The sequence below is a fragment of the Peromyscus maniculatus genome, chromosome 5, assembly GCF_049852395.1.
Source record: "Peromyscus maniculatus bairdii isolate BWxNUB_F1_BW_parent chromosome 5, HU_Pman_BW_mat_3.1, whole genome shotgun sequence".
NCBI lineage: Eukaryota > Metazoa > Chordata > Mammalia > Rodentia > Cricetidae > Peromyscus > Peromyscus maniculatus.
The window spans coordinates 142229297-142255296 of NC_134856.1; the positions used below are offsets into that span (position 1 = coordinate 142229297).

General features: G+C 39.7%; 1 protein-coding gene and 1 pseudogene across 2 annotated transcripts; one reads left to right on the plus strand and one right to left on the minus strand.

The window, feature by feature from the left end:
• Positions 1-17878: 17878 nt before the first annotated feature.
• Positions 17879-19531, minus strand: LOC121829663 (protein CTLA-2-beta-like). 2 transcript variants are annotated; one of them, XM_076573517.1, is made up of 5 exons: positions 19452-19531; positions 19203-19340; positions 18794-18916; positions 18553-18699; positions 17879-18243 (listed from the first exon to the last, which is right to left on the minus strand). In XM_076573517.1, exons 2-5 carry the CDS (start codon positions 19287-19289, stop codon positions 18235-18237), a joined length of 366 nt encoding a protein of 121 aa, XP_076429632.1. In that variant the 5' UTR covers positions 19290-19340; positions 19452-19531; the 3' UTR covers positions 17879-18234. The 2 variants fall into 2 exon arrangements, with proteins under 2 accessions (XP_076429632.1, XP_076429633.1); XM_076573518.1 differs by having other exon boundaries at positions 19429-19490.
• Positions 19532-19672: 141 nt separating this feature from the next.
• LOC102905597 (AN1-type zinc finger protein 5 pseudogene) lies at positions 19673-20247 on the plus strand (annotated as a pseudogene).
• Positions 20248-26000: the final 5753 nt, after the last annotated feature.

Below are 26000 nucleotides of genomic sequence, written 5' to 3' on the forward strand. Positions count from 1 at the left end.
ACATTCTTAACTTTGGAGAGCAGGACCCAACCTGGAACACCTGCACTGCCCTTAGATGAATGCTAACAAATGAAAGGGATTTTGGCCTCTTTACAGAATTCTTTGTCAGGGTGTGGGTCAGTCTGAGAGCACAGCCTGAAAGCCCAGGCCAAGCTCTCCCTGGAGCTGAAAGACCCCTGCTGGGATGAAGAAAGCTCAGGCAGGTCTTAGTGGGAAGGAAACACAAACTCAAAGGCTGACATTACAGTGAGAAGAGCCACCCACCATATCTCCTAGAACACATTCCAAAAGTCACATCTTCTGGGGAATTAGGCAGGTCACCGCTGAGAAGAAAATGCAACAAAACAGAAAGAAGCTACAACACTATATTTCAAATTAAATTTCACTTTTTAAAAATGTTTTTTTAATCTGAATTCTTTTTATACCTAATGTTTTGCTCATATTCTCCCCCTCCCCCAGCTCCTCTTCCTCACCTCCCTACACACGTAACTTCTTACTTTCTCTCTCGCTCAAACAAATTCCAGAAAAAAAAAATCAAGATCAAAACAGAGAAAGAAACTAAAAAAATCAAACACACGCGCCAGTGCGTGAACAAACATGGAGTTTATTTTGTGTTGGCCCACTCATGAGGCCTGCCCTGGAGCGTGGTTAACATACCCAGTGGCACACCATTGGAAACAATTGATTTTCCCTTTCCCAGCAGGTATCAGTTCTAAAAGTCTTCTTTGCTAGGGATGGTGGTACTCTAAGGATAAAATCTAGCCTCCCTCTAGAGCTCCAGGGCCCGAGCTTATCCTCTCAGCTTGAAGCTGACAAAGAGGATGCAGTGATACTTATGATGTTTTCTAAGAAATCCCCAAAGCCCATATTTGTTAAATCTCATATAATTTGGTTATCTTGCTTTAAAAATTGTGCCTCTAAACAACCAATCTATTCTTTACATAAAGCAATGTAAGAAATACGCTTAAGGCCGGGCGATGGGAGGCAGAGGCAGACAGATCTCTGTGAGTTCAAGGCCAGCCTGGGCTACAGAGTGAGTTCCAGGAAAGGTGCAAAGCTACACAGAGAAACCCTGTCTCGAAAAACAAAACAAAACAAAAAAAAGTGGAAGAAGAATATGCTTAATACTGTCAGTGTGTGGTGGCCTGGAGGTTTGTCCAACGGCAGAAGGAGTAAAGAACTGGCTCTGGCCTTCTTTGTTAACTTAGTCCACATTATATGCAAATTATTTATTATTACCAATTTGATACGATTTTCTGTTTTCATCTTGCATCTGTTTGCTGAATGTGAGGAGTGAAAATGTGATTGAGAATTTTAAAAAGGTTCTGTGAATGAGGTGGTTATATAAAACTGAGAAAGAACCATTTATACCTGACAGTGCAGACACTGTCTCTGGAAGTATATTTTTTAAGTTAGAAACTGAAAATCACTTATTTTGGTGGAATACAACTTAGAATAAAATTGTCTCTTTATGTATCCTGACAATATAAAATATATTTACTGTATAATCCTAAAATATAAGTGTAACAATTTAATATTAACAAAATATGTGTTAAGTCATGTTTTCAACTACTAAATACAGTTGTTTAAAGCAATAATCCTGCCGGGTGGTGGCACATGCTTTTAATCCCAGCATTTGGGAAGCATGAGGCAGGCAGATCTCTGTGAGTTCGAGGCCAGCCTGGTCTCCAAAGGGAGTTCCAATGTTATACCCAATTCACCCCCAGGGAGACCACCAAAGACCAAGGATACCCAGAATACAACAGCAAGGTTTATTCTATAGATACAAGCCTAGACAGGGAACTCCGTTCCTACACCCATTACAGTGAGGCGGGAGGAGTTCCTCTATCTTTGTGAGGCTAGCTTTTAAAGGCAAAAACCACAGGCCCTTCAGGGGAGTTGGGGGTTTGGCACGGGTGCAACTCGGATTGGCTTATTTTTATTTTTGGAGGTCTCTGTTCTCTTTTTCATCCTTATTTGTCTTGCTTTGTTTTGTCTGAAGTTGTACAGTCCACCCTATGAATCAGGTCACACTGTCCATGAGTCAGGACATCTCATGGTTTATCAATCACCACTAGATGGTCAGTCATTTTGACCCTGTGCTTTGGAATTTTCCCAGAAGGGGGGTTGGACTACCATCAGCTCTGGGAATGTGAAACTGGCCTGAGTTTTACTGTCAAAGAGTCCCCTTAAAAACAGATATGGGGAGGGGTGGGGAGGGTCTCACACCAGGAAAGGTGCAAAGCTACACAGAGAAAAGCTGTCTGGAAAAACCAAAAATAAATAAATAAATAAATAAATAAATAAATAAATAAATAAATAAATAAATAAATAAAAAGTAAAAAATAAAAAAAACAAAACAATAGTCCCAATTTTAAAAATTTTATGTTATCAAATTTTTAACAAAAGTGTTTTATTTGAGATACTCTGCTTTTGTTCATAAAACAGTAGCTGGTATTGTGAATATTTGAAACAAATATACAAAGTTTATCATACTTAGAAGCAAGAAATATCACGTAGACACTTCCTGTTCAGATTCATTCCTTGGATGTTGACTTTAACTGACTTCTTTTACAAAGCTGACTTCTTTTACAAAGCTTCTAGATGCTTATTCCTTATCAGATATAACAAATAGCTAATTTCAGTTACCTTATCCTTCTACAGAACTCTGGTACGTAGTTCATTCAGTTGTACAGTTGCATTTAACCTTATGTTAACTTTATATTTAACCTTATATTAACTCATGTTAATCTCGATATAAAAGTTTCTTCATGTAACATTGTCTTTTAATGTTCCCCACAAACTTGTACAGTTATTATCTCCTGACTTAGGTTCTGGATTTTTGGCAATTGTTAAGTTTTATCATAGCCCCCTGGAATGACCTCTTCTGAGACACTCTTAACTACAGCTCTTCTTGACACCCTCTTGCTGGTCTTGAAGCTGTTACAGAAAAGATCAGCAACCTGAAATTCTTAAAAGCAGGTTGGGTGACCTCTAAAAGGGGACTAATGGGCCATGGACATGCAGCTCATCCCTCTTCTTGGCACTCTGGACTTTGTTTTGGAGACTCAAACCAAAACAACTGGACTGAAGCCTTCCTTGCATCAGTTAACTTCTGTCTTGCCAGCTCAGATCAGCTTCACATCCTTCAGGACCTCCTTGACTGCTGCAGCACTCCCAAGTTAAAAAGGACTAGATGTAACTACCACTAAGGACAGGATGTGTGTGTGCCCTCCTCTCTGAATGATGCTGCTTCCACATTAACAAATCCTAACTGGTTTGAAATGGAGCCTAAAGGCATAGAGACAAGAAAAAAATCCTGATTCCCTCCCACTCTGGTGCCTCTCCTGGATTTCCCTTTCCTCTTTATTATACTCATACTTATGTTTTTACCCTGTCTTCTGAATGTTTTATTTACTGAACTCCATTGATGTGGGATATATTTCTGTATGCTGTGAATATGTTTTATTACCATTGGTTAATAAAAAAAAAAAGCTCCTTTGGCTTATAGCAGGGCAGAATAGAGCCAGATGGGAAATCTAAACAGAGAGAGAGAAGAGGGGCAGAGTCAGGAGAAGCCAGCCAGCTGCCCAAGGAGCAAGATACCAGCAGACTAGTAATGCCATGGCCTCGTGGCAATACATAGAATAATATAAATGAGTTAATTTAAGTTGCAAGAGCTAGTAAGTAATAAGCCTGAGCAATAGGCCAAATGGTTTGATATTAGTTTCAAGCCTCTGAGTGATTATTTACAAGAAGCTGTGAGACAGGGTAGGACAGAGAAAAACTTCCGATTACACTTTACCCCATAGCCAAACAAATTGTTCCATGCAAGCTCCCCCAGTATCTTTCACCCTACAGCAACTCCACTTGTTCCTGATACATTCACAAGGAGATCTTTTGGCTACTGTGGAGAAACAGGGTGAAAGGGACCTTCATCCCTTTCACTACAGGCTAATGCAATTCTTTATATTGTTCCTCCATTTTCTCCTGGTACCTCCTTTGAAGTTCTGTAGCCCCATGCTTCTTCTATTAACTCAGTTTGGTGCAGCAGTCCTGGTAGTAGGACCAGTCACTGCCACCCTGAATCAATTCTATACCCACTTTGTCTCACTGGTACACTCTATCTCTTCTGTCTCTGCTTCTCTGCCTCCCTGCTGGGGGATGTCTTTCTGTACGCTGTGAATGAATATATGTTGTTCCCATTGGTTAATAAATAAGCTGCTTTGGCCTATGGCAAGGCAGCTTAGAGGTAGGCAGGAAATCCAATGGGAGAGATACAAAAGAGAAACGTGGAGTCTAGAGAGATGCGGCAGCCGCCAAAGGAGCAGCAAGATGCCAGCAGTCCAGTAACACCATGGTCACATAGTAACTTATAGATGAATAGAAATGGGTTAATTTAAGATGAAAGAGCTAGCTAAGAAGAAGCCTGCCATAGGCCATACAGTTTGTAATTAATATTAAGCCTCGGAATGATTATTTTATAAGAGGTTGCAGGACTGCCGGCCAGGCGGAACCAGAAGAATGTGGTAGGGCTAAATGTATGGAAATTTTCCAAGATCAACTTCTTGGAGGAGGTGATTATGCTGATATATAAAGACAATCTTTATATGATGACCACACCCTAAGACATGGCAGCCTTGAATGCTTGGACAGAATTGAGGAAGTAGGGAAGAAAACTGAGTCCTTTACAAAAGTTATACAGGGCCCAAAAGAAACCTCCACAGATTTCTTAAAAAGGCTGTCTTCAGCAGTAATAGAATGATACCAAATTCAGAAGCTAGACAGGTAATAATTGAATCTCTGGCTTTTGAAAATGCTAATGCACAATGCAAAAGGGTACTTAGGCCATTAAAGGCAAGATCAGCACCCTTGGAAAAATGGATCTGAGATACAATTAATATTGAATCTCATGACCATGATACTTGGAGGTCTTTATGGCCCCTTTCTTTTTATTAAACATTTTTTTAAAGTGTGATTAGGTCTTTTGATAACTGCTTGTCCTGTAAGTATAACTGAAATATCGTTTATATTGTAATATGTAAAAGTTGTTTCATTTTACTAGAGACATATGCTAGAGCATTATCAGTCTTAATTTGTACAGGTATCCTCATGATGGCCATAACTTTTAATAAATAAATAATTACAGAATGAGCCTTTTCAGAACTTAAAGCAGTTGCCCATTGAAATTCTGAATAACTGTTTATGGTATGGTACACACACTTTAATTTTATAAACTCTAGAAAATGAAACACATGTATTTGTCAAGTTTCATTTCTTTGAGTACCCTTTGGGTTACTTCCTGCAGGTAGTGGAGTTTAGTTATACAAAGAAGTAGGACATTTTCTTATAATTTCCTTGGCTTGTGGCAAAGTGACAGAAAAATCTTTCTTCAAATCTTTGCTAATAACATGGTGTTTCTTATTAAATTGTGAGGCTTCGAGGACATTTCCTACCAATAGCTGACTGATATCAACATTACCTTGTGATAGAGGGTGTGGTAGACCCACGTGGCATATGATATTTTTTATATACAAGGGATGATTTCTATTTTTGATTATTTCTTGTAATTAAATAAATAGCAAAGTTAATTCTGAATCATCTGAATTAAATTCAGTGGTTTCAATAAGTAAAATAACTCTTTCTGCACATTGAGAGTCAATGAGAAATTCTGGAAAATCAAATAATACCATGAAATTAGCATATATAAATCTGACTTTTGAATGGAACCATAAGGACTTTGAGTATAAAATTAAAAAAAAATATCGCCACTTTACTTATCTTTCCTTACTTATAACCTGCCTTTCCTGACATATTTACATCAGTATAGAATGTAGGGGCTCTAGAAATTTGTCTTCCTTGCACAATGTGAGAAAGGATCCAATTAGTTCTTTTTATAAACTGAAATCTCTTGCTTTGGGGAGTATTTGTTGCTAATCTCTTCCAAGACATTGCTTCAAACTCTTTGACAATGTTCATGTTTTGCCTATAATGAGGCAATTCCAGCATTAGTAAGAGGTATTACAGTTTCTCTTGGTCTATTCATGTTAATTGATGAAGTCTCAATTTTCCTTTCAGAATCAATTCAGCAACTTTATCTACATAGATATTTAATTTTTTACTATGTTCTCAAACAAAAATATGTGTTATAAGATATTATTTTCTCTCTGCATAAGAATTCCTATAGGAGAATGCATAGAAGGTAAAATAAGCAAAATACAATCAGTCTCTGGATCTAGATGATCCACATGTGAATCTTATAATTTCTTCTCTACCAAAGCCAATTCTCTCTCAGCCTCAGCTGATAATTTTCTTGGACTAGTTAAGCCCTTATCACCTTGTAAGGTTTTAAATAAATTACTTAGTTCTTGAGTTGTCAATCTAATTGTGAGCTGTAGCCAGCTAATACATCCTAGCATTTTTGAAAATCATTAAGAGTTCATAATCGATCTCTTCTGATTTGTACTTTCTGTGGTTGAGTCTTTTGTAAAACTATCTTATATCCTAGATAATTAATAAAATATCCTCTCTGCATTTTTTTCAGAAGCAATTTGTAGACTCAACAAGGCAAAATTTTCCTCACCTCTTCAATGGAGATGAATTTTGAAACAATCTTATTAAATAAGAAACACGGAGCCAAATACAGGGGTAATAGCCAAAGAGATCAGAGAAATAGCGAATAGCCACAACTAGCCTTAGCTTACCACCATGCTGTTGCTTCCCCAAAGAGAGATTCTTCCTGTCTAACTTGTGCTTTTATTACCTTCCTGTTCTGCCTGCCTTCTCATTGGCTCTAAGCCCAGCCACATCACTTCCTCATCACTGCTTGTCTATACAGACCTCCAGGCCTCTATGGTTGGTACTGGGATTAAAGGTGTGTGTCACCACACTTGGCTTGTCCTTGACCACACAGAGACTCTGCCTGCCATGTGATCAGATTAAGGGCATGTGCTACTACTGCCTGACTTCTGTTTATGGCTCGCTATGTGAACTTTGATCTTCAGGCAAACTTTATTTATTAACATACAAATAAAATATCACATTTCAGCACAAATAAAATATCACCACACTTCAACCATTTTTTCCTAAGGTTTTTGTGTCTGAATCAGCTAATAAGATATCATCCATGTGCCTCCCCATGGGAGGCCTTGCCTTCTTGTGGTGGGGAGTGGGAGGGTGGGTTGTGAGGGAGAGGATGGAGGGTGGGAGATCTTTGAATGATGTGTAAAATGAATGAAAAAAATTTCTTAATTAAAAAAAGATTTCATCGATATAATGGTAAATTATAGATTGAGGAAACTGTTTACAAATTATTTCCAATGGCTATTGTTCAAAATACTGACACAGAGTAGGGCTGTTTAACATCATTTGTGGATGAACTTGCACCAATACCTTTTAACAGGCTGGAAATTATTATAATTAGGCACTGTGAAGGCAAATTTATCTCTATCCTGTTTTTGTAAAGTATAGTAAAAAATCAGTCCTTTAATTCAACCATTATAGTAGACCACCCCTTAGATAATAAGGAAGGCAAAGGAATTCCAGGGTGTAAAGATCCCATTGGTTGAGTCATCTTATTTATTGCTCTTAAATCTGTTAATGTTTTCCTTTTTCCAGATTTCTTTTTAATGACAAATACAGGAGAATTCCGAGGACTGGTCAAGTCCTCAACATGCTGAGCATTTAGATGCTCCTCTATCAGCTGTTCTAGTGCCTGAAACTTTCTTCCGGTGTCAGTTGCCATTGTGGTTAACCATTTCAAAGGTAGGGCTGTTGGTTCCTTTGAAAGACCAACAGCTGTTGCGCCCTGTTTATGTACAACCTGGACAGTATGTGACTGTTGGTTGTAATACTTCTCAATATTTCTCTCAGAACAATTCTTTATTTTTTGCTTTGTTTCTGAGACTAGAAGAATGTTAATTTGTGCTTTTCAGTGTTGCAACAATTGTGTTCCCTTAAATTCATTGCTTTGTTAGTCACATATGGTTTTAATTTTCTCATCTGTCCTTCTGGCTTTATATACTTGACCCATCTTGCACTTTGTTTTAACTGAGACAAAGTTCCGATTCTTAGAAGCTGAACATTTACTTTCTGAAGAGGCCAATATGGATGACAAGATTTTGGTCAAATTATTGTTACATGCATGCTTGTGTCAACCAAACCTTCAATCACAATGCCCATTATCATTTTTTTAGCCTTGGTTTTGGTTATTTATAGAAGTTTGTCAAAATACTTGGTGTATGTTCTCTCCTGAAAGTTTTGTTTTGTTTAGTGAAGGTGTTTTGTCATTCAGAGCAGCTTGAGTTTAACCAGCACTTCTTTTCATTGCTCTATGGAGAAGTTTCCCCCGTGCTGACCGGGAATGATTGAACCAAATTTGACTTTGGGGCATGTGAGAGACCTCTTAGGGCATTTCCTAATTGCAAAAGGTTACCTTGCTTGTCCCTTGTTGATCTGCATTCACTAGTCCAATGACAGCCTTTGCCACACCTTCTACATACTCCAGAAGGCAGGGACCTTCTGTTTCTAGGAATACCTTGTCTACAACCCTTTTTAGATGCTCTTTTTAACACAATTACAGCATCTGACCTTTTGATGTTTATTAAAGTTTTTGGAAATCACCTCTTCTATCCAAGTAGTATCATTAATACAAAATCTAATACTGATTGTATTTTGGATCCTTTCATCTATGGATGTTGATCTTGCTTTTAAAGGCCTAATCCCCCTCTTGCACTGTGAATTAGCATTTTCGAAAACCAAAGATTCAGTTAATATTTATCTAACTTCTGGTTCTGATATCATTCTATTTACAGCTGAAGTCAATCTTTGTAATAAAAAAAAACAGTGAAGGCCTTGTATAAGTTTAGTAACTGGCTCATTCCTCTTTTCTGATTCTTCTACCCTGTTCCAAGCACTCAAAACTGTTGTACAACATAGAGCCAAGGTGTGATCATTAAATGTAGACTGTTTTTGTTGGAGAGCTTCTCTCCAGGTTTCACCAAGCCCCACAGTCCCACAATCCAAATATAAAATAATCACTCAGACACTTATATTACTTATAAACTGTATGGCTGTGGCAGGCTTCTTGCTAACTGTTCTTATATCTTAAATTAACCCATTTCTATAAATCTATACCTTGCCACGTGGCTCATGGCTTACCAGAGTCTTTACATGTTGCTTGTCCTGGCGGTGGCTGCAGTGTCTCCCCCTCCTTCTTCCTGTTCCCCCAATTCTCCTCTCTCCTTGTCCTGACTATACTTCCTGTCTGGTCACTGGCCATCAGTGTTTTATTTATATAGAGTGATATCCATAGCATACTGTCTTTGCAAATCAGCATATTGAACTTCCCAAGAAGCTGGTCTTGGGAAATTTCCACATCTCTAGCCCTACTTTGTTGCTATATCACCCTAGCTTCCTTTCTCCACCATGTTTTCCATTGTAACTGAGGACCAGCTTCCAGTGTTGTTGTAGCTACATCTTTCCAATCTTGTGGAATAATTCTGTTCCTAGTTGCCCATGAATTTAACAACTGCTTCACAAAAGGTAAATGCATACTATATGAAACTATTGCTTCCTTAAATCTTCTCAAATCTAACATTTCAACAGGATTCTGGTTAGCTTCTGCATAGCCTTGGGAATGCCTGTTATCTGGTGGTTGTTCTTGTATGGTAATTGGATAAATTAAGGTTGGTTTTCTTTTTTTTTCTTTTTTTTTTTTTTTTTTTTGATTTTCCGAGACAGAGTTTCTCTGTGTAGCTTTGCGCCTTTCCTGGGACTCAGTTGGTAGCCCAGGCTGGCCTCGAACTCACAGAGATCCACCTGGCTCTGCCTCCCAAGTGCTGGGATTAAAGGCGTGCGCCACCACCGCCCGGCTAAGGTTGGTTTTCTAATAGCCTTTAATTTCATAGTGCGATAGTGAGGTAGGTTCTGCCCTAAATTCCTGTCTGTGTCTGAATAATCTTTTTACTTTTATTAGTAGGTCTTTCTAAGGCCTGTATTTGTAAGTAGTAAGTCTTTCTGAAGCTTATACCTTATCAATAGTAAGTCTTTCTAATGTTTCCATCTTATCAGTCAAAATTTTCTTACTTTCATTAGTAAGTCTTTCTAAGGCTTGTATTTGTAAGTAGTAAGTATTTCTAAAGCTTGTATATTATCAATAGTAAATCTTTCTAAGGTTTGTATCTTTTTTTTTAATGTTTCATAATAAAAAGATTTAATTGAGAACACTGTTGGAATAGTTCTTGCTGTGCATGTTTAAAAGATTGATCATGGCTGGTAAAGTGATAGACCAGGTCAACTGAGTATATAGTTTTGAATACATTCCATTTCTATGAATATTTTTATATTCATTTATAGTTATAACATGGTAGTTTAAAATAATTTCCAATTAGTCATTTCTCAACTTTCATGTACTAGTCAACAAAATAATCTTTGTGATAGTTTCTTTTCTTGCTGTCAAATATCCGTCTGTGTTTTCTATGAATTTTGTTTTTCTGTACTGGTCATCAAAACAAAGTGTATTTTACCAAAATACATTATAGTCTCTATAATGACATCCTAAGCATGGGTGGACCTTGCCCAGTCATGGTGCCTAATATTTTATAAAGCACTGGAAATATATCCCATCAGTTTTTAAAAGGCTAACAACACCACTTTAAGAAGAGACACAAGTAAACAGATCTGAAAGAGAACATTTGGGGAATCAGGGAGAGATGGGGCAAAGATCTCAAACTGAGAAAACATCTGTATTGTGGATACATCACTCTACAGGTGTTGGCTGAACACCTGGGTGCTGATGCAGAAGAGGTGGCCCCAACACAAACACTGTCTCCTGCTAACAACCTCATCATTGGCAGGGACATGAAACAACTTTGTAGAATTTCGTTACATAATGAGTGTCAATGTGGAGAGTTGGGTGGAGGAAAAAATGATGGAACATGTTTTTACATGATCATCAATGTTATTACGCCACTGCCTGAACACCGCTTTGTGATGTGCAAACCACAGGATGGATTTGCTTCTTTACCTGGAGCATGGCTTCTGCACACTTCCACGTGGACATTTCAGAGAGCTTTTTCAAAAAATCACTTGTATTTACATGATTTTGGATACTGAGGCTCACTTTGGGTTTTCTTCCGCACCCATACAAGGAATAGGTAGGATTTGATGTCAGCTTTACCACACCAAGCCTTTCTGCCATTTTCAGCGTTCCTCACAGAGAACTCTGGTGTTTGCCATCTATTGGCTGCACGTGTGCGGTGAGAGAAAGGAGTTGGGTGCCTGAAAAGTGCCGTTACCCCTGTGAAGTTCTGGGGTTTGTAAAAACAGCAATTGTGTTTACTTTCAGAATTGAATTGTATTTTGTAAATAGTTTCAGATAACCCATCTGGGAACTCTATCATGTCCAAGGAGACACTGCACAGTGGGTGCACTAGCTTTTATAGAATCCACCTTTACAGAAATTCACCTTGCAGGATTTAACACTAATTCAGAGCAACAGAGGGAGTCACATCCTCACCACCAATAGTCTCAATATTATTACTTGAAAGCTGTTGAGTTAATAGCACAAAATTAAGGGAAAGATTGATCTACAGTTAAGTTTTTCAGAATCAAAAACTTCAGTCTTGGAAGCAGCTATTTAGTTACTTTGCACTTGTTCAAAAGAAAAATTTTTTCTTCCTAGTTGTTTTTAATGTCATGCTCCTGGCAGGGGGTCAGGGGTGCATTTTAGGATTTTTTTTTAAGCACCTACTGTGTGCCAGGCACTTTTTTTTTTAAATTAGGTTTTGTTTCTCCTCAGACTTTAGTGAGGCAAGGACTATAATCTCATTTTTAAAGACTCTGGAGAAAACTCTCAGAAGGTAATTCACTCAGGGTGACATAGCTTGTGAATGGAAGAGCTACTGTTAGGATCGAGTTGGCCTAACTACAGAACATGCTTTTTGGATCTCTGTGTTTTAGTGTGCATACAGACCATGTTAAGGAGAGCTCCGTGAAGGATCAGCACTGGGTCCCAGCCTTCCTGTTTCTTATTTGGTAGATCTGGGATGAGACTCAGGACCATTTGTTTCTGAGTTCTTAGGTGATCTGAGCACTGCTAACCTCAGGACAACAGCTTAAGACCACTCCACAGCAACCTGTCCCCCAAGTGCCTCTTTGAATGTACAGGATTGACATTTATGTTTATGTTACTATAAAACTGTGATTAAAAATGAGAAATCAACTCAATTTTTTGATCTAAAGGTTTTTAACATAAGGTTTGTATCTTATCAGTCAAGTTATCATATTTGGCACACTTAAAACATTTTTAAGGATCAAGTGTGAATTAATATACTGATAATTACGAATGACATTGTGTCAACCCCAGCTAAGTTGTCTATCCCCTCATTTATTTTTCCATTTTCTTTCTTTTTTTTTTTTTTTTTTTTTTGGTTTTTTTTTCGAGACAGGATTTCTCTGTGTAGCTTTGCTCCTTTTTCCTGCATCTCACTCTCTAGACCAGGCTGGCCTCAAACTCACAAAGATCTGCCTGCCTCTGCCTCCCGAATACTGGGATTAAGGGCGTGCACCACCACCACCGCCCAGCTACAGGCACCAAAAACTACCCAGAGAAACCCTGTCTCAAAAAACAAAAATTAAAAAAATAAAAAATAAATCTCTGTATTTTTAGGCTGGAGAGATGGCTCAGTTGTTAAAGGCTAGGTTCACAACCAAAAATATTTTTCCATTTTCAAGCCATCTGTAGTAGCAGTAAACAGAGTCCTAACTCCCTGCATTGTGACATTTCTGATTCTTAACATGGGAAAGATTTTCTTCCTTTTTATAAATACCTCATTTGAAAATTCCCAAGTCTTACCAGCTCTGACGATGCTGACAGTGTCGGCAGAGCTGGGCACTGGTAATCATCTGTAGTCATGATGTTTGATAGTGCTGGCGGGAAGGTCAGGCAGGCTTGGCACTGAGGCAGGATTGGAGCTGCTACCAAGTGCAAGAGCGACCAAGCGCTCTGGCTCAGAATCTGGAGCCCAGGGACCAGCCATCACGAATGATCTCTGGGCTTCGGCACCAGCGGAGGTGGGCCAGCTGTGCAAAGTGCATGTCTGAGCTGGGGTGGGAAGGCACTGTGGTTGCTTACATGCAGCACTCATGCAGCTCACATGCAGCTCACATGGGGGAGTGGGGTGGTGGTGAGCCACCTGAAGAGCTAATGTAGAGAAACTGGTAAAAGAAACCTGGGTGGCTGGGACACAGCAGCATGGGATAGGACTGCCCCACCTGACTCTAGTGGTGGCTAACTGTGGCTGCTCAGCACAGTGGTGCTTGTGGTCGTGGCAGCAACAGTAAAATCCCAACCCTCAAATGGGGCACTGCGAGTGGGGGCCACGGCAGTGGGGGCCACGGCAGTGGTGGTGGCTGTAGCGGGTGGCCAGGCATCTAGACTAGTTCTGCTGGTTCCTGGTGCTTGTGCTGTCCCTGTAGGACTGGCCTGAGAAGGGAGCAGCTGGCTTGCTCTGCTCGGCCCAGGTATTTGTACTACACCACCGGCAGGGCAAGGGAGTGGCCTGAAAAGCAGGTATGGGGGGGTGGGGGATGGGCAGAAGCTCATTTGGCTAGGACCCAGAGTGGTGGGGCGGACCCAGGGTGGTGGGGCACCAGGTTGCAGCTGACTCCAGGCAGCTGAAGAGTCAGCGGGCTGCATAGATCGCAAGGGGGAAAGCCTTTGTGAAAAGTCAGTGACTTGTGGTGGCATGGTTCACAAAGTGACAGAACCTGAACAACTCCTGCAGGTGTCAGCACATCTCTCCTGGCCACCAGTATCTTCTGTTACCAGTGTCCCTGGCTCCTCCTCTCACTGGGACACTATAACCTCAGAGGCCAGGGGGAACTCCTAATATGATGACATGAAATATTTTTTCCACAAGTCTGTGGTCTTTAACTATGTCTCTAGTCACATCATGCATCACTCACTTCCCATGCCACCTGGTAAAGTAACAATATCTTCATTCTTGAAGGGTCTGAGCCATTTATCATATGCTTTGATTGGATTTGTGTAGTTTCATATTGGCCTTAGTGATATGACATGGCCATACCATGATGTACCCTAAAGGATCTTGTGCACTCCAAACTCTTCCTTACCTCCATTGTGGAAAATAGGTTCACATATTTTAGTCTGTATCAATCACTCTTCCTAATACTGTTATTCCTCTCTTAGCCTCTTGACTTAAAAATATCAGGAGCCCAAAGTGGCCAGGAGGAAGTCTTAGCTTCCAGTTCAATGGAATTTTTGTTGTACCTCCTGACAGAAGCCCTCAAATCTCTGGATACAAAATTTTTAGGACACCTAGTAATAAAGTTTGGGGAAGAAAATTTTTTCTTAGTGGGTTACCAGGGGTAATGCTGAGTGGTGCCATTCCCATGGCTACCACTTTGTTCCTGAATCAGTGGACTCTTGGCTATAAGAGAAGTCATCCAGAGAACCTATCCCTAGTCCACCATGCTATTACTACCTAATTGGTGCTGTGACTGTGTCTCTAGAAGACCATATTTCTTTCTATTAAACCAGCTGCCTCAGAATGGTGGGGTATTTGATAAGACTAGTGTATTTCAAGGGTCCACTGCCACACTTATTTACCATGAAGTTGCTTATTCAGAAATAATACTGTGTGGAACACCACAACAGTGGATAAGGCACCTATAAGTCTAAGAAAATATTTTTGGCAGGAGACTAATGTACAAGAAGACAAACCTGTAGCCAGAATATGTGTCAATTCAATAAAAAATGAAGCACAACCCTTCCCAGGATGCAAATAGTCCAATTTAGTGATCTTGCCACCAAGTCACCCCAGAGAAAAGAACCATATCTAGGGCTCAGTATTGATCCCCACTTTTGGAATATTTGGTGCTAAGCAGTAGTAATATCCTGTCAGTTTTGGTGTGTGGAAGACCACATTGTTGAGTCCATATTCAGCCTCCATTTCTGCACAACTGCCCCTTTATTCTTGGACCCACTGAGCAATAATGGTTATGGCCAGTGAAAGAGGCTGATGTTCCATAGAATAACTCACAATATCCTCTAATTAGTGAGCATCTCCTTTGCTGAAATTAGCTTTTGATGAATATTTTCATGAGACATTAAGTATCTTTAAGACATTTTACCATTTGAAGAGATCAATCAACATATGGTTATCAGAAATCTTGGATAGTCATGCCAGAGTCAATTACATGTTACTAGGAAAATTGAGGTCCCCAAGAATTTGAGTAGCTTAGTCATGCTAATAAAATACCTTAAGAATGAACTAAAAAGTGTAATAACAGCTTTAGTAGGATTTAAAAGAAAACCTCAAAGTAAGCAAGCTGTGGGTCCCAGGAGCTTCCTGGAGGAGTAAGATAGTGAAAAAAACAGGAAGCCATGCCATCTGAGTTAGGCTGGCACGGAAGTCAGCCACATGGTGGACAAGCAGCCTCAGGGCAGGGAGGGGAGCTTTAAACACAGCAAATCCCAAAGTATTAGTGAAAGTGTGTTTGGAACACAGGCAGGAAGAAGGAAAGAACCAGGCATACTTCTCTGAGTGAATCAGAACAAAGCCACTGTGAGCTGTTATGATAGAGTGGGGATTCTAAAAAACAGAGTGATTATCTCATTAAAGGGATAATTATTCCTCCTGTCTCCTTAGCATGGCTTACTGAAGTTCTGCCTTCCAGAGGGGTAGTCCTGTCTCCCTGAGGGATGGTCCCTTAGGTAGGTTTCTGACCTGCCCAAATTGAATGTCAGGGTCCAACCACACCAGAAGTCCTATTGTGTGGATCTGAAGAAAATAATTTTCCCTTAATGGGCCTTGACTACTCCTATAACAATATCTATTCTCCGAATATCTTCTCACCAATTTTCCAATTATTCACCTTCCTAAGTAAGTCTCTGACACAAAGCCAAACCTTTGACTATGGCCCACAAATCAGAATCGAGTTAACATCTGGTCATTTCTTCCAAGGGAAACATATGACCTGTTCCTTGCCCAGAGTTCTGCCCATTGTGAGGTGGTCTCTTCACCAGTGCTTTCATGGTTGTCCCAGCAAGGGGCTCTAATAACATAGATGTCCCCTTCTGGGTGGTTCCTGCTTAGTGTGAAGAACCATCAGTGCCACACCCTGCCTGACCTCTTACTCAATTATTTTATGAGGCCATAGGTACATGTTTGCAGTAGAAAGACATTGTTACATATCTAGGAACCATAGGCATTTGGACAATTTCTTCATGTAAATTGCTTGTTCTTTCAGGACCTGTTCAACCACATACATCATAGCTATTTGATAAAAGATTGCATCTATGAATGTCTAATTTCATGGCTTAGTGAGTCCAATAAATCTCAATTCATGAAGTACTGCTCAGATCACATGGTAATTTGGTGTTCTATTGCCAAGTATTCAGTTCTCATGAAGGCCCAATAACAAGCCCACAGTTGTTTTTCAGAGGAGAGAATTTGGCTAAAGATGATCAGAGAGAGGACTCTGCTCCAAATTTTCAAGGGCATCTCCTGAAATTCACTTATGGAGTCTGCCATAAACTCTAAACAGCATTCTTATGTGCCATTGAGACCTGTGGTCTAATCAAGTATGCTGGATTGTGTGAATCAAGTGACAGAACATTCTACACAGAAGCCTGGACCCACTGAAAACCCATATTTTGTTCTGACTCCACTCAAATCTAACAGCTTTAAGGTTCACTTGCTATTTGGGTTAGAGTAACGCATTTAAGAGAGGAATGTGCTGCTTTCAAAATCCAAACAGGCCACTAAGCTCTGTGCATCTTAGTCAATAGACTTCCACCCAGGCACAAGCAAGCAACTGGAATTAAACTCAGTGAGTCACTCACTGAAAAGAGCCATTAAGGCAGAAGGGATATTTGTTGGAGAAAATCAGTTTAAATGACAGGCAGGAGGTAAGAAAGTATAATGAGGGACAGAAATGACTAAATTAGTTATGTATATATAAAACTGTCAAAGAATAAAATAATTAAACATGAACAGCTTTCTGTATGTCAAACACAAACTTTAAAGAGAAAGAAGTCAGGAAAAAAATTCAATTCACAAAGTTGAAAAATTACCCAGGAATACACCTAACCAAGGTGGTAAAGGGCCTCTGCAATGGAAACAGCAGGACAACAAAGAGACAATGGATGAAGCTTGAAGATAGAAAGATCGCTCATGGATCGGTATGGCAGTGTAAAAGTTAGTAGACTATCAAAAGCTATCTAGCTAATGGTTTTTTTTTTTTTTTTTTTTTTTTACTAAATTCCAATGTTCCTCAGAAAAGTATAAACCACCTCTAAAATTTATACGAAAACACAAAAGACATCTTGCATACTGACATAGCTATGAATGTCTTCCATGACTGGGTTGTGTTGGGTTATGAAAGGGTCACTTGAGCATGACCTACACTTTTGTGACCACAGACCTTATTCTCTAGGTGGCTTCTACAAGGCCACAGTGCAACTAGAACACAGTTCTGATCTGTTCATTAGAAAAGATATTCATGGCACAGGTCGGTGTAGTGGAACTGAAGACGGTGCCTTCTCTTTGCACTGAGTGACAAACAGTTTGCACTTGTCAAGTTCGTGTGAATTAAAATCATTGAGTTGTAGAAATTTTCAAATAGACTTTCAGATCATTGCTGAAAGAGGGCATCTAAAACCCTGGAAACCAAGCTCAGCCAAGGATGCAATACTGACTTTATACTGAAAAGAGCCACAAACACTACCTCCCAGAAAGCCATTTACACAGGTGTACCATAAAGCAGAATTATTTGCTTAACCACATAAAAACCTACAGAAACAAAACCAGAAAGAAAGCAGAATACTGCATTTAAAACCAAGCTTTTTTTTTTTAGACATTACAGTATATGTTCTTTTTATTTAAGAAAAATTTAAAGATCCTTGTGAGAATCAATAACATAACAGACTTCAGAGCATGTAATAAAATATTGGTAAGGTTTTGTTAGTATGAACATGACACAGAGTTCACATAACAGTGTGGACCTTACAGGTCTTGAGTGTTGGATCCCTCATAGTATAGGCTGGCCGTAATAATAAGGAATCCCCTGCTATTTCTTCTTTTCCCATAGTCTAGTCTTGTCAACACCCGTGCAGCTCACATCTTGGGGCCGAAGGTTCCTTGGGCAATGGCACAGTAATTCCTTCACTCCTTGGCTATCTTTGTGTTGCCATCCAAGTCCCAACTGTTACTCTGGCTGGAAGAAAAACACACATAGCATTAACTTGAAAGAATGCAGCACAGTGGCTTTATCACAGTGTCTGTGCTGGACTTCTACCATTCATGTTCACCAGCCATATTCACCAAACTAACAGAACATCTACCATGAGCAAGAAGAAAAAGTTGTCATCCATAACCAAATATCAACTCTAGCTGCTATTCACAGAGCTGAACACTTAGTCAACAGTGAACTGTGTGTTTTTCCATAGCTGACGTAAGTGAGAACTTCAGTTCCTTCTTGGCTTTCTTGTGGGTAGTTGAGGGTGGGGATGTGACACTGTCATACCTGATCCTTCTCAGGTATCATATTGTTTTCCTCTGTCAAATCCTCAAATTCAGGAATATCACTAAAGAGATGTGTGTTGATTATCTCCTGGTCTTCTAATACTGAGTCTGAAGAGCGAGTTATCACTTCCCAGAATTCATCATTAGTCTTTATGGAAAACCAAATAAAACATTGAAAACCAACAGATACCAGAAAATGTGAAAAGAAAAACTACAGAGTTAACAATTCCCATGTCACTCACCAAATCACTAAATTCATTCAGGCCCATGCAGAAGCTGGCCATGCCCTGCTCATATTCTGCATTGTGCTCCTCAATTTTCTTCTTATTTTCCTCCCACACCATTCTCCTGTGTCCTTCTTCATCCTGGAAATGAATACAAAAGATAATATTTCTTTCATATTAACCCCCACACAAGCTGACCAAGTAAAGTGTAGTGAGAGGTAAAGAGGATCCATGGAGAGGGATCTCAGGACAGTACGTTCTCCACACTCAGAGGATAAGAAATGCTGGCCACCTTGAGTTCATAAGACATGTCTTTAGGCAATTCCTGGTGACAACTGGTCTCTGTGGCCACTTTTATATTCAGGAATTCCTTACAGTTAAGATCATTCTCTTTGAGATCCCTCTGGACTGTTAATATGTTACCAACCTGGCTGTACGTTTTCTCATATTTCCTTTTCCACTCCTGCCATTCCGCATCCAAACTGGGATCAGGTGATGGAGAAGCTGAAGCCATTTCCAAGCAAAGGATGGTTACGAACACAGCAGGAGTCAGTTATCAAAAAACCTAGAGAAAGAAGTCTAGGGTTAGCCAAACCAAAACTATTGAAATATTTTTTGCAGCGTCAGTCAGCTGCATCTCCTGCCCTATGCACCTTGGCTGGTGTCTGATTCTTGCCTGAAATTTGTAGTTTCCAAGGTAGAGGTTGAAGCCAGTACTGCATTGTCCTAGGCTGGCTAGGAGCTGCTTAAATACAGAGGCCCCAGGGGGCACAGGCTCAGCTCCGCCTCCAATCCAATCCCCTCCAGGTGGTGGCTCTCCCTACCTGGAGGCTTTGGCCCACCACCTGGTATCACGTGCAAGCTCAGCTAGTGCTCTAGGCCATAAAGCTAAAAAATATGGCTCAGGAGACAAACTAGACCTCAGGCCCAAGCTGTGTTTTATAGGCTGTGACTTTTCTGAGAATTCTAAGACTCACAGAATATTCTGTTTGTTACAAAATATTTTCAGGGACAGCAAAATTATGGCAGGATGACAACAATGGGGACAGCTAGTGTGTTCCACAGTCCTACCTCAAATTCTGTGTCTGTGTGCAGAGCATATGCTAATCTAAGAACTGTGGGGGCGCTGCAGACAGCACATCAGAAGAATCAAGAAATGTGTAGGTGTCTGCATCTGCCCTGTCTGAAACCCAGCCTATGACAGACAGGAGCATCTTCAGAGTAGATGACATAATCACCCCCAAACTAGAGATGTTAGAAATACTGGTCACTCAACCTGACCATCAGTGTCTCAGCCCAGGAATTCTCATTATAAATAAAGATCATCTGAGTTGCCTGAACCAAAGAAGAGATGGCTCGTGTGTTCCAAAAGGTGGCCTACAAGGTTTGACTGGACACATGAAAACTGCTGTGTGAACTTCACCATTACCCTGACTAGCACAGCTGGGCATATGATCACAGAGCAGATGTAGCAAAAGTCAGGAAAGAGGATACAGGTGTGACTGGAAAACACAGAATGTAAATTACTGCATGTGAAGAGATCTGAAGCTTGTTTTTATTTTAGTATATCACAGGAAAAGATAAAAAAGTAGATCCATGCCCATTTTCTTTTGAGTTTTTTGAAATTTTACTGTACATTTGTCAGACAGATAATTGATATTTAAGGATGTTCATGTGTTTCTTACAGGCAGAGTTGGATAGATACAGCCCTATAGAATGTATATGCCTTTCCCCTCAGTCAAGGTAGATGGAAGTCTGCACAGCAAATTGAAATATACAGATAATAAGAACAAAGTTGAGATTCACATTACAAACAAAATGAAAGAAATCTCTGCATGTTTGCAGTGTACTTGGTTGGGGTTTGGGAATGTAGTTATGGTATAATCTTTGCTTAGTGTTCTGCACTTGTGTTTAAAACATAAATGTTATTGAGAAAAGACTGGAGGGCTGCTCTCTTAGACAAACTTTGCCTTAATTGCAGCATGGCTTTTGGCAGCAGGATCAAAGGGGTAAAGAGGATCAGATCTGTCCTTTCACACCAGCAGTTGGTGAGTATTTAAGCATAGTTAAGTTCTTCTACCAGTACTTTCTGTAGAGCTGGATTTGTAGGTAGATAGTGTTTAAATTTGTTTTTATCATCTAATGATAAAGTCTAGCTGGCTAGAGTTGTCTGTCTAGAGATGTTCAGACTCTGTTGCCTCCTAGAGTCTGTATGTCTGTCCAGGCCCTCCTGTGTCTTGAGTCTCCATTGAGAAGTTCAGTGTTATTCCGACAGGTGTGCCTTCATGTTGCTTGGTCTTTTCCCCTTGCATCTCTTAATATCTTCCTTTGATCTGCATGTTTAGTGTTTTAATTCTTATGTGTCTTGAGGATTTATTTTCTGGTCTTGTGTTTTTAGTGTTCTATATGCTTTTTGTACCTTGATAGGCACCTCCTTTGGGTTATGGAAATTTCCTTCTTTGTTTTTATTGAAAACCTTTCCTGTGCCTTTGACTTGGGTTTCTCCTCCTTCCACTGCTCCTATTACTCATAGATTTGGTTTTTCATAGTTTCCCACATTTCCTGGGTATTTTTGCCTGGATCTTTTTAGATTTAGTGTTTTCTTTGACTGAGGTGTTCATTTCTTCGACCTTGTCTTCACTGTCTGAGATTCTCCCTTCCATGTCTTGTACTCTGTTCTTGGGACTTACCTCTGAAGGTTTTGTGTGATTTTCTAAATTTTTCATTTCCTGTTTTATCTCATTTTGGATTTTCCTTAGAGATTCTATTTCTACTTTTATGTCTTGAACTGTTCTTTTTTTTTATCATTTCAATGCACTGTTTTGTTTCGGATTTTTTGTTTGTTTGTATGGTGTGTGTGTGTGTGTGTGTGTGTGTGTGTGTGTGTGTGTGTGTGTTTTCACAGACATCAAGGGCCTCTGCTGAGAATCATTTATGGGTTCTGCCACAGACTCCAGACAGCATTCCTATCTGTTACTGAGGACTCAGGTTTGATCAAATATTTTGGGTAAATAGGTCAAGTGACAGAACATTCTACATAGCAGCAAGGATTTGTTGAAAAGCCTTATTTTGTTCTGGCTGAACTCATAACTAGCAGCTTTAAAGTTCACTAGCTATATGGTTAGAATAACACATCCAAGTGAGGAACGTGATGCTTCCAAAATCCATATAGACCATTAAGCACTGTGTATCTTAGTCAATAAAACTCCCACCCAGACACATGCAAGCAATCATAATTAGACTCAATGGGCCACACACTCAAAAAAGGCATTAAGGTAGAAGAGAGATATGTTGGAGAAAAACAGTGGGAGTGGGAGGCAAGAAATTTTAATGAGGGATGACAATGACTAAATACTTTATATACATATAGAGCTTTCAAGGTATAAAACACTTAAAATATGAATAGTATTCTATATGTCCAACAAAAATACGAAGAATGAAGTCACAAAGCATCCAACAACAATAACAACAACAACAACCACATCCACTTAAACAATGTAGTAAAGGTCCTCTTCAACAAAAATATCAAGACAATTATGAAAAAAATTCATGAGACTCTTGAAGATGGAAAGGAGTCCCAAGCTCATCGATTGGCATAATTTTGAAAGATGGCTATATTACTAAATGCAACTAGAATTTTAAACTTCTAGTGATAGTCTTCTGAAACCTTCAAGTCTCAATTCTAAATTTTATTTTGAAGCACAAAAAACTTTAGTCCAAAAAAATACTAGACAGAATAATGGTAAAGTATCACTGTAACTAATGTCACTTTACATTGTAGAGTCACAGTGACAAAATCAGCACTGTATCGGAATAAATGTCATACAAATCTAAGGAATGGAACTCAAGACTCAGAAATAAACACCTACAACCCAAGTCCCCTAATGTTTGATAATGGTGTCAAAGTGTGTATTTAAAAACTGATAACCTCTTCAATAATTGGCACTGGGAAAACTGGATATCTAAATGTAGATGACAGAAACTAGTTCCATAGACACATTCTCTCAACACATAGTCAAGTGTTCGTTCAACAGGATCAAAGACCTTAATGTAATAGCCAAAACTTCTAAACTACTGCCAGACAATACAGGAAAATGCATCAATATCAAGCAGACTAGAGCTGTCTGAAAGGGATGATAGCACAGGATATCATTGCAGGACAGGCCATAACTGATTGCAAAAAAAAAAAAAAAAAAAAGTAAATGAGCTTCTGCACCACCAAGAAAAAAATCAACAGACTGAAGACAAAGCATACAGAATGGGGGAATATTTTGACAACAAATCTAAGACAGGAGATTAATATTCTAGAATATATAAGCAACTTCAAGAACTAGCCTTCAGAGAATCAGCAGCTCAAAACATTGGCTACTTTTCACCTCTAAGGGGCAGTCAAAGCAAGAACAACAGCCTGTAATGTTTTGGGAGTCTCTGGGATAATTGACCAACAACTCCAAAAATGGCTTCTCAATCTGGTGTTGTGGGTTCTCTGGGCTCTTAGAGGGAGCATTGTCAGGCCAGATTGGAAGTTTTTTTTTTTGGTTTTTCGAGACAGGGTTTCTCTGTGTAGCTTTGCGCCTTTCCTGGGACTCACTTGGTAGCCCAGGCTGGCCTCGAACTCACAGAGATCCGCCTGCCTCTGCCTCCCGAGTGCTGGGATTAAAGGCGTGCGCCACCAACGCCCGGCCAGATTGGAAGTTTTTACTTAAACTGTATATATATATTTATACACTAACTTATATGTGTCGTAGTTATTTTTAGGTGATAGTTAACCGCACAGTTTCTTTGGTGCTTTTCAGACATCCTTAATGTTACTTTGTTTCCCCCCTCCTTCACTATTTAGCACCCTCTTCCAACCTAATTATACCCCCCTGTTGTTCCATTTCTCCCTTCAGACACCGATCTGGAGATACTGATCTGTCCCCTACTTTTCTCCTCTTTATTGCACCCCCCAAACCCCATCCAACAATGGTCTCTTTCTATTTTCCTGGTGTCTACAGTTACTCCAGGTTATATACAAACATATGAAGGTTTAGAGCTATGAACCTTTGATGAGAAAGAAAATGCAACATTTATCTTTCTGGGTCTGGGTTACCTCCCTCAATATGATCTTTTCTAGTTCCATCTATTTACTTGAAAAGTTAAAAATAGCCAATGAACTGACGAGTTATCTAAGAAGGTTTGTATATAGTTTAAAAAATTAAAGTTAGCCAGGCAGTGGTGGCACATGCCTTTAGTCCCAGCATTTGGGAGGCAGAGCCAGGTGCATCTCTGTGAGTTTGAGGCCAGCCTGGTCCGCAGAGAAAGATCCAACTCAGGCACCAAAACTACACACAGAAACCCTGTCTCAAAAAAACATAATAATAATAATAATAATAATAATAATAATAATAATAATAATAGTAAAAGTTCAATGTCCTTAGCCACAAGGGAAATGCAAATTCAAACTGCTCTCAGAGTCTCTCCACCAGAGTCAGAGTGTCAGGAAATCAAAGCTCATGACAAGTGCAAGCCTGAGATAAGAGTCATTGTCCACTGCTGATGGGGACGTGGACCACTGCAGACACTGAGAATTCAGTGTGCAGGCTTCTCAAGAAACAAAATCATAACTGAAACACAGCTATTCCACTGCTGAGTGTCCATGAGATCCTAATATACTCAAGTCATGCATACACCTGAGCTCACTGCTGCTTCATTCCCAACAGCTAAGACATGTGACCAGCCTAGACATCCTCCAAATGACGAATGAATAAATAAAACAAAATGTGCTCATTCAATATACTTTCCTTTAGACATAAAGAAAAATAACATCATAACATTTGTAGGAAACACATGGAAATAGAGATTATTATGTTCAGCAAATGAAACCAGGGTATTAAAGACAAATAGCATGGGTATTATGATGTGTTGGACCTGGATTTCAGTGTGTGTGGCTGAGTGGCAGAGGTAGGTCATTAAATGAGAAGGGGGAAACTGAAATGGAAGAAAGGCATCATAAATTTAGGAGACCAAGAAAGGGATTTGTTGATGGTGGATACACTCATGCTTAGGCCAGAAAAGTAAGGTTATTAAATATCCTGCAGTAAGACACAGGGCTGGGTATTGGTTGTAGTCCAGCCTACTGTACAAAGTATTGTGTGACAAGGTGTAAGAGCTGATTTCCATTTTGGAGAGATGTATTTATTTCATGGTTTTCCGGCATGCAACTGGAACCATGAGGAAAGCAGGGTAGACTGACCTGTGTATAGCTTTGGCACAAAGCTGTTAGCACAAACAGCTGTGCATATAACATATATATATATATATATATATATATATATATATATATATATGAATAATATATATAAGGAACATATGTTGTATATACCAGATGGCAATCCTGGTTGATAACATTCAATCATAGAGAGGAACTGTAACAGTTGTGCAGCTCTTACTGCTGGGGTTTGAATGTGAACTACATCCCACAGCCTCATCTTTGTCATTAACTGGTAATGAGGCAGAAGGATATGGAAAGGAAACAGGGTAGAGATGGGGATTCCAGAGATTAACATAGGAAAGGTAATGGGAAAGTCATGACAGAATGTCCCTAGTCTACCTTCTAATGTGCTTACAAACACTTGGCTATTTCTCATTTAATAAATGCTCTGCTTTCTTGTAACCATCCATGTATGTGGTGGTATTGTGTTCCCCAAAATATTGTGTACCCAAATAAACTTATCTGGGGTCAGAGAACAGAAAAGCCACTAGATACTTAGGCTAGAAAATGTTGGCACTATACCTTTAATCCTAGCATTCCGGAGGCAGAAATCAATCTGGGATCTCTGTGAGTTCAAGGCCACATTGGAACCAGCCAGGCACGGTGACACACGCCTTTAATCCCAGGGAGTAAGCCTTTAATCCCAGGCAGTGGTGGTAGAAGGCAGAAATATATATAAGGCATGAGGACCAGGAACTAGAAGCATTTGGCTGGTTAAGCATTTGGCTGGTTAAGCTTTTAGGTTTCGAGCAGCACAGTTCAGCTGAGAGCCATTCGGATATGAGGACACAGAGGCTTCCAGTCTGAGGAAACGAGATCAGCTGAGAAGTTGGCCAGGTGAGGTTAGCTGTGGCTTGTTCTGTCTCTCTGACCATCCAGTGCTCACCCCAATAACTGGCCTCAGGGTTTGATTTTATTAATAAGAACTTTTAAGATTCCTGCTACACATGTGTGTTTGTAAGGGTCATTGTT